The following is an 11,566-nucleotide window of genomic DNA, read 5'->3' as shown; positions in this document are numbered from 1 at the left end:
ACCCCCACCAATTCTTATTTCTCCCCGCCATTCCTTGCAAAGCAGACAAAATATCCCCACCCACACTCTGCTGATTTTCAACTGTATATATACTTCTTTCTTAGTTAATTATAATTGATATTGTAGAAAAGTGAATAAAAATACTTCACATCTATAATTGAAAATTTAGTATGTTTGTGATGTGTTTCTGTGATATATTTTCAAGAGCATTTATTCTTCTATATAATAAATTACAAATTGAATTTTGGGTTGTGTCAATATTATACTCGCATACATACAATAAAACATCTTGAGGTTAATATGTCCCTCTGGTGGGGGGGTGCAGTGGTGATTTTTTCCTACACTCTTATCTTTATGTTTGATATACAAAACATGTGAACATATAATAAAGACATTGAATACATCATTATGAAAATGTTAAATTTTATTAATCCATCCAGATTTCATTAAGTTCATTAACAGCAATGTACTTAAAGCCTTCGTCCTATAGAAAATGAACATACAACAATATTTAAATGATATACACAATAATTCTGGTCCCATAGCTAGATGCTATTGAATTAATCTTGATAATTATTTGCAAAATTTTAATCAATAACAAATAATTGTCAAATCACACAATGTAGTCATAAAATACACAATCATAAACAATATACATTTACGTGATCATAATGTCATTCCACAAAGTTTCAATTTATTTTCGGCCTAATAATGAAATAAGCTGATTATTTTAATGATGCAATTATTGTACAGCGCATGGGATTGTTTTGAAACCCCTGTTAACTCATCAAAGAGTTATAATCTTTCATTGCAGTGATTCTTGGGGGGATTATTTTCACTCCCTGTGCCTTCCAAATCGGAAAGAGAAATCTACTTCAAGAAAAAATAGAATATCCTTCCAAAATAGGTAATAAAATAGCAAATATAAATGTTAGTAAGTTTTAATGTATAATGTTTAATGTATAATTTGTGCTGTAAAAGAGCTAGTCATGTCAAGATTTCTTTATTTTTTAAAGAAAAACATTCCCTTTTAATTTATTAATGGAACCTGTATTTTTCAAAATTGGTAAAAAATATGATTTTTGGGATGATTTTTTTGGAAAAAAATGAACATTGTTCATTTTTTTACAAGGGGAAATAGCCTTTAAAGGCATTTAATTGGACCAAGAAAAATCATTATTCCAGCCATTCTGATTAAAATTTCAGTTTACACAAATTTGTTATCACAAATTTCTCACACTATTTTATATTCCACTTAAATAAATGCTTTAAACAAAGTTCCCCGACACAAATTCTATCTTCCATTTTACACAATTCTTTCTGACAGTTTTTTTACAATCACAAAATCACAAACACTAATATTAAATACCATAAACAATCTCTTGAACCATTGTTCAATTACAATTATATTACTCGCCCTAATTCAATAAATTACAACATTCATAAATCAATGATCTAGTTCATCTGCAGGTTAGCCTCCTCCTCGAGGAGACATTGTAGTTTGTTTATCTTTTCATTCCCCTCGATCTGGCGGACCATCTCAATCAGAACCATCAACTTCTTGATTCCAATCCACAGCCTGCAAAAGAAAAGAATTGTTTGGCCTGAATTTAAGAATTAGGATAAACGACAAACGGCCCTATGTAGATACCACTACACATACAAAATAATTATATGCTTCGAGTCGGTTTCCAATTTCAAAATCTTGGTAAGAAAAAATATAGTCCGGGACATATTTAAACAATGACAAATATTAACCTCTTTATAACGAATGCCCTTGAAAGTAGATTACACCAATACAAATCATAAATCAAGCATCATATACATGGAAAATTTCTTTTGTTTTGATTAAAACTTAAAATATGATTATGAATTCAAACAAACATTACATATTTAGTAGTTGAAACCTAATATTACTTCAAAATAAGCCCAATTTCTAACATATTCTTTGAAATTTATTATGCTATAATTATTCACAGTCCGATACAATGTGCCCTTTTAGTTTTATCCCTCAGCACCCTGTCCCTTTTCTGCAGCCCCGTGTCATTTTCAAAACCTGGCTAAAACCCCACAGTTTGAACATTTTTATCCAGGTAGTTTGGAGTAATGTCAATTAAACAGCAGAACCATGAAGATTTAAAAAAAGCTTACGATTTTCCTGCGGTGCGTTTTGCAAGGAGTTCGCGCTCCTCGTTCGTAAAGACATCAAGGTTTTCTACGACAGCCATTAGGTATTCTCCTGTGGAAATGTTCGACACATGGATGCAGTTGTTGAACACGTTCAGGAGCTCCATGTCCAGTAACACGTCCTTGCGAGTTGTCGTGGCTATGATAAGAAGCTTATGTCCCTGAAGAAAAATATTCATTTCACTTTTAATAAATATTCAAGAATTTAACCAACAGTTCATAACATATATACTTGTAAGTTTATACATCTTTGGGTTTAATATTGAAAACCCGCTAAATCATGATAACTTTAATGTTTTCATCACAAGAGTTGAAATTATTTTTGAAATTATTAGAAATCTATGAATCTTAAGAGCATGACGTGCTGATTTCATAAAGCTTCTTAATGAACATTTTCAACTTGGTGAAATTTTTCAATTTTTTTTAGTATATATATTTTAATACCTTCTATTTTCAATCAAATTTATTCATATGCCTTCATTATTTGGAACTTTATCTTGCATATTTTCATACTTTTGGTGTAAAAACATTATTAGTTTACTTTAAATAAAAACAGTGACCTTACATGAGGTGGAACTTTCTTCAGTAGGACTAACAAGGCTTGCAGCACTAAGTTGGAGAATCGTGGTCCGATGGGCACGTAGTCTGAAAAACAAACCAGTTATTTAGGCCGTAAAATATCAATATCATTTGCATAGAGGAATCAAAAGACATCAGGGATGTGAATGACCAGCTGAAGGGCTGAAACCATTTTAGTTAACGCTTTAGGCCTTCAATGGGGGAACACTATGCCTTCATCTCTCTTCAAATTTGAAGCAGACTGAGGTGTCAAAACTAACAAGAAATAAAACAACCAGAAGTATCCAGTAAACTGTTTTTAATAAAGCAAAAAATTATTTCTTAGTAACAAACATACTTAATTTACTAATTTACCCCTGGAAGTTTACAGAAAGTAAAAACAGACATTTCAAAACTAGTTCTTATGTAAAGATATAAATTCATTAAAATACACAGAAAAACAAATTGAGTTTCTATTCAAACAGTTATAAATACATTCAGTTAGAGACACGGGCTTTGTGACCATCAAGCCACTGACCAAATACCTTAAAATCAAGTAATTTAGTTGCAGATTGCCTTACTTACTTACTTACTGATCACTTATTTAATTGGAAGTGTTATTTGCAAATTCAGACTAACGGAGCCTTACTTCATCATTTAATAAACTTGTAGCAATGGTTAATTGAATCCTTCACTAAGTTTTAAATTTTCAACATGATCAATTCACAAAGAATTCAAAAAAAAAAAAAATTGCAAATTTTAACATTATCTACATACACCTGAAAGACTAACATCAAAAGCCAGCAAAAAGTCCAATAATTACCTAACAATCGCTCAATGTCATCCACAATGATACAGCTAAGCGGTGACTTATAGGCATCCTCAAACATTTTCTTGATCAGCTGACACTTGGCGGCCTCGTGAAATCCGACCATGTTCTCAGGCGAGCAAACTTTCACGAAAGGGAAATCGGAGTTTTTGGCGATCTGAGCAGCAAGCGCAGTCTTCCCTGAACCAGCAGGTCCTATCGGTGAAAACAATGAGATATTAAGAATATCACAAAAGGTTTTGAATTTAGCTGTAACCTTGACTCTTACTGCAAGTATATAGACTTTCACAAACTAGAGTAACAAGAATTTGGTTATTTTGGCAACCAATGCTTTTTTTCCTTAACCAAAAGGTCCTGTGGAGGGAAGTATTGAAATGTTTTATGAAAGGTACCTTTCAGAGCTTCAACTCTTTGCTTGCCTTTCATTTTCAAATGCTACTTTAATACTGTATTCCACATCATTAAGTAATCACATAGGATGATATCATGAAATAATCTTGGTCAACAGTTAACAACAGTTAAACTTTTTGGTTTATGCAGTGTATCACTTACCTTCAAGGCAGACAGTGACTAGAGGTGTGCGTTCACTAAACCTGGCCTGGGAGATTAGCAGGTCACCATCCTCCAAGACCCGCTGAACAGGAAGACCCCAGCTGAACACTCCATTAGCGATGAACTTTTCAAACTCTTCTTTACTGCTACCGAATGCCTGTAAAGAAAGGTTGAAGGAGATAACAAAATATGTCATAAACCCTGACCAATCGGCCACCTCAGCCATTTTCCCTCAAACCATCTGTGTACATGTATATTGACAGTTTAAAGTGTCAGAATTCTTAAATTAACTACGTTGCAAGTATATCGCCTAGTAATTCAAATGAAGCAGTTAAGGCCACAGGCGCAAGTCACAAAATAAAAAATCGGCCTATATATATGTTTATTAAGATATATCTTATTATAGTATATAGCCCATATAGAACATTAAAAAAAGTTTGTGTCAAGTACCTGTGGTTAAGGCTAAGGACTCTACCCTTATAAATCTGAATGATTTATGCAATAATACACTTAACAGGCAATCAATTTGAACTTAGTAATACAAACCATACAATTAAACACTACAATTAATTAAATTACTACTTTTAATTTTTAGAACTACTTTTACTAAGCACCGGCGTACATCTGATCCTCGTCATATGGCGAAGATGTTCCGATTGTTTCCTTGACAACTTGACACAAATGCACACTGTGTTGGATGCCAGGGTTGTCAGTTAATTTATCATGGGGCATGACTCCATCTTTATTTTATAGTACAATGAAAACTTCAGGGACAAGCCCAGTCGTCAAAAATAACAAAAAAAAACCTGGTTAGAGGAACAACGCAAGGGCCCAAGCCAGAAAAGAAAATATCAGCCCCTTTTCCAATGCAATCAAATCTTTATTATATCAAATCACCGGGCCCAATTTCTCGAACAAGTTTCAGCCCATTATAACAGGATTAAGCTAAGTTCACTTTTTTGTTTAAGTATAATTTGTGTACTATTCCTATAGTGAATAATTTTAAGACATTTAAAGGAAATTATTATAAAGATAATCACAATCAACTTTTTCTATTTTTTAACATAAGTTTTAAATAAGTATTTTGACTAATTTAAATAAGAGACAAAAGCTTATTATGCTTTAACTTTTTCGAGAAATTGGGCCCAGGAAATAGCTATTTTATGAAAATAATTTGGCATGGAAATTTGCAAAATGATGCAAAACACCAATTTTGAGTAGGGCCCTTTTCCCAAAATATTTGGAAAATCCCATGTAATAATAACTACTCACAGGCTTGATGTCATTTTCCAGTGAGTGTAGGAAGTCCTGTCTGGTGATCTTCAACTTTGCCCCAGCCTCAGGGTCCACCTCTACTTTACTGGCTGCCTGCAGAAATATAGGAGATTCATAATGAAACATGTTAAATGAAGATTAGACCTTTAAGGTCTTGCATGGGTTGCCATTTAATACAATGATTTTAAGTTATTGTTTACACATGAAATATCATAATGTGGAAGAGACATAACTTTGGCGTTTCTGAGGCGATATATCTCCTGATTGAACTTGACATTGAGATTATGCCCTAAACATTGTCACCAAGTTTCATAATAATTTTATTAGAACTACCTGCACAAAACTAAGCTTATTGAATTTTAGAGTATGAATTTATAAAAATATAAGTTATTCTTAAAATTCAAGATACTGTCAATTAATCATGGTGCTGAAAATGTCACCATATGTGACATCCGCATTGACCAAAAGTTTACTTCCGGTAACCGTTATTGCTATCTGGAATATGTATTACTATTTCAACATCTTTCATACTTTAATCAGCCTGTTCATAGCAGTTGACTGAGCACATCTGACCAGGCCCTCTATCTCGGCACCGCTGAAATTCTTTGTCAGAGAGGATAACTCTTTGAGATCTACATCATCAGCAAGCTTGTCGTTATCTGTCATCAGTTTCGTATGGATGTTAAGAATCTGGAGGCGGCCATTCTCATCCGGCAGACCTTGGAAATTATAAAAAAAAAAATTCTTAATAAACAAATATTACTTTAGGAAAGATTATACCCGGGAGAAAATTGCGAGAAAAATCAGGTTAATTCTTATTTCATTTTCAAAATAAGATTTCGATTTGTCCCTTAAATCAGCCAGAAATAGACTATGGAAAAAAATAGGGATGAAACAAATGGCAAAATCGATATTCAAATATTTGATAACCATTTAATTTTATAGAATGCGGGCAATATACTTTTTACTCATATTATTTTCAGAAATAAGAAATTCATAGGTATTAAAACTTCCACAGAGTTCATGATATCTAGCTAGAATTGGAAGGCAATCTCTGAAAATTTGTTCACACACTTCATGAATGTTAAAAATATATTTGAGACCATCTCAATAAGTTTCATTTTATAAAACAAAAAGGACAACAAGAACAAGTTTAATTAAAAATTATAACTGTTTATAACCTCTTCGCTCATTGTTATTGTAATGCAAAAACTATACAGTTACATTATTTCAAATAAACACATGGAAACATGCTAGCATAAAGGCAGAGGGTCACACACCTATCTCCATCTGAACTTCCAGTCTTCCTGGTCGTAACAAAGCCTCATCTATCATGTCCTTTCTGTTTGTCATTCCTGAAAACAAGAATACAAGTTACGCTCATTGTTCAAACACATTTGGACTGATTGTTCAAAACCTTATTGAAGTTAGAGAAAGATGTTAACTTCATCGATAACAATTTAGAGACATCAGGGTTTTTTATGCTCTAAAACTTCATTTATCATATTAATTTACACATTACAATCTGGGCAAATATCTTAAATGGGAAAAACATTTCATTGGTTTATTGAATGATTGGCTGACTGATATCATGAATGTGTTTAAAGGCAGTCATTTAGTTCTTAAAATTTCACTAGCCTAACTCACTGAACCATCCAACTTACCTATGACTAGGATATTGTTGAGCTGCTCTACGCCATCTATCTTGGCCAGCAGCTGGTTCACAACTGTGTCATGTACCCCCGTGTTGCCCGTCTGAAAAGTTGTTAATTCATACTAATTTAAACCAGGTTGATCATGAAGACAGCTGATAAAATAACTAACTCTCAAGCCATTTTCCTAGGTAGATAATGTTACCAGTGGTCGAATTAAGCACATACAAGCCCACAAGCTTTGAACTGGTAGAATGTTTTCCGGACTTGCTCAAATTCTGGGTTTTATACAGCAGGGCTTGTTCAAAAATGAAATGCCAAGTAGTATATATGAATTTGGGCTTGTTCATCAAAAAGACTAATTTTGATGACTGCATTACAGTGATTACTGCAGCCAATTTTATAAAACTGGTCAAATCTTAGGTTTGGTTAAATTTGGCCAAAATATTGATTTATTTCAGGATAAACAGACCAGTTGGAAAGAAAGAGCATAGTCAATCCAGACAGAAAACAAGAGCAATGCCAACCCATGTCTGTTTATTTTCATTAAAAAAGGTATTAAACAGAAGGTCAATATCAAAGGCAGTCTTAATCCTGATTTAGAACCATGTCTTATACTCGGGAAGGTAGAAAACTAGGAACTAAGAATGAAAGAGCCTTTAGAAGTAGAACCTTTTACTTACCACAGAGCCTCTCGCCTTGCAGATGGCATCTATCTCATCAAAGATGATGATGTGCAGTCCACTCATTACCCCGCACTGAAATAGAAGCACACGATAAGAAAAAGTATCGATGAGAATATATGGTAATGTTTTTGCATAATAGCCAAAGATGGAAGTATTTGCAAGATTGAACTGTAACATAATATCAACACAAGTAATGTGACATAACCTCACTTTTTTACAAACAAGAGCGCCGCGGAGCACACACCACCACTTGACCGTTTTTCGAGACCAACAAATGGTGTAACTCGACAAATGTTAAAGCCCGAGTGATTGCCATTGCTTTACATTTACATACACTTAGCTAAACATGTGCAAAAAAACATGCCCCAACACATGGACTAATTTTCATTTAAATGTCTTTATTTTGAGTTATGGCCAAGTTTGAGGATTTTGAACAACAATGATGTCCCAAAACAAGACATCACTAAGGCAGTGATGATACCTCAACTTTTTTTCCTAAAAAAAGGAAGAGCTTAAGATGGTATTATAAAAACTTAAAATTAGCTAACCCTCTTTTCCTCCTCCTCTGCGTCAGCGAAGAGCTTCCGTACGTTAGCCTCTGACTCTCCAACATACTTGTCAAGAATCTGTGGACCGTTCACGATCTTGGGTTCCCTTGCGTTCAACATCTTACCAATTTGCCTGTATAAGGAATGGATGAGTTTAGTATACAAGTATTTTTCATTTCATTGATGTTTCTTTAAACATCTAGGAGCTCAAACATTACACTGAACTATCTCTTAAAGTAACTTAAAATGATAAGTACACATCTTTTATATGGATGATGTAGCTCTTGAAAATCAAATCAAATACAGATTAGACAATAATGGGGCTACTTAATTATAATGCATGATTGTTTTCCTCTGCATTCGATTTTAACAAGAGCTTCACAGAACGCACATAATAATTATACACAATGCATACATTGGTCTGTTGTTTTTAGTAAAGGGGCACAACTGAACAATGATTTAAGCCAGATTTATCAGCCTTGCTATAAATGTGTGTATAGCTGCTGGCAACTTTATACCAAGTTGTATTAAAAAATCTTAAATGTTTTTCAGGTAACAGTTTCCGCAAGAAACTGCTGATGAGGACAATGACACCTAGGCTATGATACTACCCCGACTTTTATTCTTTAAAAAAACAAACAGCCAATTTAAAAATTCCCAGCTTCAATTCCGAGTCAGGACATGAGCTTGGTTGGTTTCATAAACAACAGACAGAACATTGTAAGGCTTAACTAAGATATCAACATACCTGGATATCAGCATATCTGGATACCAACATTCCCGGATATCAACATACCTGGATATCAACATACCTGGATATCAGCATATCTGGATATCAATATATCAGGATATCAACTTAACTTGATATCAACATATCTGGATATCAACATACCTGAACATCAGCATACCTGGATATCAATATATCAGGATATCATTGTACCTGGATATCAGCATACCTGGATATCAATATATCTTGATATCATTATACCTGGATATCAATATATCTTGAAATCACTATACCTGGATATTAACCTACCTGGCCATGAGGGTTTTCCCTGTACCTGGAGGACCGAATAACAGGATACCCTTCACATGCTTCATTCCTGTAACAACAATGGCTTTGTGTAATTTTGGCATTCGATTCATTTGCACATCAGAATGGAAACCATTAAGATTTAACTGTGCAGTAAGTATCATGGGGATATGTTTATATAACATATTCCAATATACACATGCTAGTATCATGGTAACCATAAAGCAGAGCTCTTACTGTGCACTTAGTAGCATGGCAGCCTGATGAATTTTCAGTCCATAATTTCCAAGCTAAGGGCAATAACTTTAGTCAGAATGAGTAAAATGTCACACAAATCACAGGTGGACAAATTCCTTTGCTGACCAGATTACTGTCAAGTTTCATCATTGAATAAATTGAAATGTAACTTTGAAATTTACCTAGTTGTTCCACCAAATCAGGAGGGAAGACTCGGGAAGCAAACGCTCGTCTGAAGATGGCAGAAAACTCGTTGTCCAGACCGCCGATACCCATCTTGTTGAAGTCCCAGTCTGGGTTGATTATAGACTGGTATGCTTGTTTTCTTGAAAATGAAATAAAAAGACTGGTACAGAAAAAGATTTTGAAGAAGGCATCAAATTTTCATTGATACAAATATAACTCTCATTGACATGATTATAATGCTCATTGATATGATTTTATCGCTCATTGATATTATTATAATGTTCATTGATACGACTATATCGCTCATTGATAAAATTATTTTGCTTGTTGATACAAATATAAGGCGCTGTGATACAATTAAAATGTTCATCAATAGGACTATAACGCTCATTAATGCGACTGTAATGCTCATTGATGCGATAATAACTTTCAATTACCGTATACGAATATAAGTCTCATTGATATGAATATAACATTGACTGAAAAAATTTAACGCTCAATTATACGACATTGATACAATTTTAACGCTCATTGTTACGATTATGATGCTTAATAATATGATTATGATGCTCATTGATATGACGTTAATGCTCATTGATACGAAGACTCCAAAACTTTCATATTTACCCCTTGGATTTCCCAGTAAGGTGGATTGTGGAATCTTCAAACTTCTCAAAAATAATTGTAGAGTTTCCAGTGAGCAAACCCATGCGAGACTGGAATGGAAGTAAAATATGATAAAATATAATCTTTTTATTTGGTAAAACATCAATCAATATATCTTTTAATATGCAGAAGAGGACTGAACAGTTGGGAAAAACACTGATTGGTGCATTATAATAGTGGAAAACCTAGCTCATTTGATCAAACTTTGTAAACTAAAATTCCTCTCAATATGATATTTATTATGTTGAACAAGTACAAGTATATCCTTTATAACTTATTTCAATAAGCAGTTGAACTCCATGTTCAGGTCATTATTTTCAGTCTATTCAAGTTCAGTTATGCTTTTGAAACTTAATGGTGATCTTTCATGCTTAGTACAGCCTTTAAACGGACTGACACAAGTCAGACAAGTTTTGTCTTCATGATATCAGAAGATTTAAGAATTAAAAAAATGGAGGACATTTTTATTTTTCTCCTTCAGAGCCTTTTATTCCTTTTAATCTTATTTCCTCCTCCTTACCAATTTTTTTTTTAATATCTCACGTAAATCTTAAGAAAAAAAACTCTGGCCTAAAAGACTGTTTTGCAATGTAAGCAATGTCAGACTAAATTAAACAAGTTTGACGATTATTATAACAGATATTTATTTCTGAATAGGGAAAAGAACTTAATTATCTTTAATAGCCTAGACTAGACTAGATCATTCCAGACATATAATTGAGGAAAAAAGTATATATCATTACAGAATAATAAATCATTTAGAAAAGGCCATCCTTAAATAATTGCTTGATTCCAAACTTGATTCAGTGAGTTGGTAGGAATAAATTATCTCTTTTATAAGTGAGTGATTATTTAATGTTAAACAAGAGAAGAACAAAGTAACATGTTTCAGTTTTGTTTTTACTTATTCCAAGTAAAAAAAAATTATGTGAGTTTGTCTGAACCATGCAAACAAACATTTCTTAAAGCTGCACCCTCAAAGATTTATTGTTTGCACAACCTTTTTAGTTTTTGTCTTTAAATGAGCCAATTTTTCTGTAAATATCTAGAAACCAGTGATATAAGATTGCTGAAATAGAGAGATCTCAGTTTATCATATTTACGTTAAAATCTTTTATGGCTGAAAGCGTTCCTAACGTTCCAAGAAAAATAAAATG

At 33.2% G+C, this 11,566-nt stretch overlaps 1 protein-coding gene across 7 annotated transcripts in view; it reads right to left on the bottom strand.

The window, feature by feature from the left end:
- LOC128240692 (vesicle-fusing ATPase-like) overlaps positions 1–11,566 on the bottom strand; it is a 33,928-nt gene that overhangs the window by 712 nt on the left and 21,650 nt on the right. For all 7 annotated transcript variants that reach the window (XM_052957421.1, XM_052957424.1, XM_052957419.1 and 4 more), the window contains exons 8-21: positions 10,371–10,459; positions 9,740–9,882; positions 9,324–9,390; positions 8,288–8,420; positions 7,737–7,811; positions 7,066–7,156; positions 6,682–6,756; positions 5,933–6,120; positions 5,399–5,494; positions 4,127–4,283; positions 3,569–3,769; positions 2,753–2,832; positions 2,152–2,348; positions 1–1,579 (exon numbers count right to left, since the gene is read on the bottom strand). The exon at positions 1–1,579 is cut by the window's left edge and continues 712 nt beyond it. In XM_052957421.1, coding sequence (XP_052813381.1) covers positions 1,456–1,579; positions 2,152–2,348; positions 2,753–2,832; positions 3,569–3,769; positions 4,127–4,283; positions 5,399–5,494; positions 5,933–6,120; positions 6,682–6,756; positions 7,066–7,156; positions 7,737–7,811; positions 8,288–8,420; positions 9,324–9,390; positions 9,740–9,882; positions 10,371–10,459 — 1,716 coding nt within the window. In that variant the 3' untranslated portion in view covers positions 1–1,455. The remainder of the gene's footprint in view (positions 1,580–2,151; positions 2,349–2,752; positions 2,833–3,568; positions 3,770–4,126; positions 4,284–5,398; positions 5,495–5,932; positions 6,121–6,681; positions 6,757–7,065; positions 7,157–7,736; positions 7,812–8,287; positions 8,421–9,323; positions 9,391–9,739; positions 9,883–10,370; positions 10,460–11,566) is intronic.

Source organism: Mya arenaria, chromosome 7, assembly GCF_026914265.1.
Source record: "Mya arenaria isolate MELC-2E11 chromosome 7, ASM2691426v1".
In the NCBI taxonomy this organism is placed as follows: Eukaryota; Metazoa; Mollusca; class Bivalvia; order Myida; family Myidae; genus Mya; species Mya arenaria.
The sequence above is the reverse complement of the archived record's forward strand: the minus strand, read 5'-3'. Positions and strand labels throughout refer to the sequence as shown.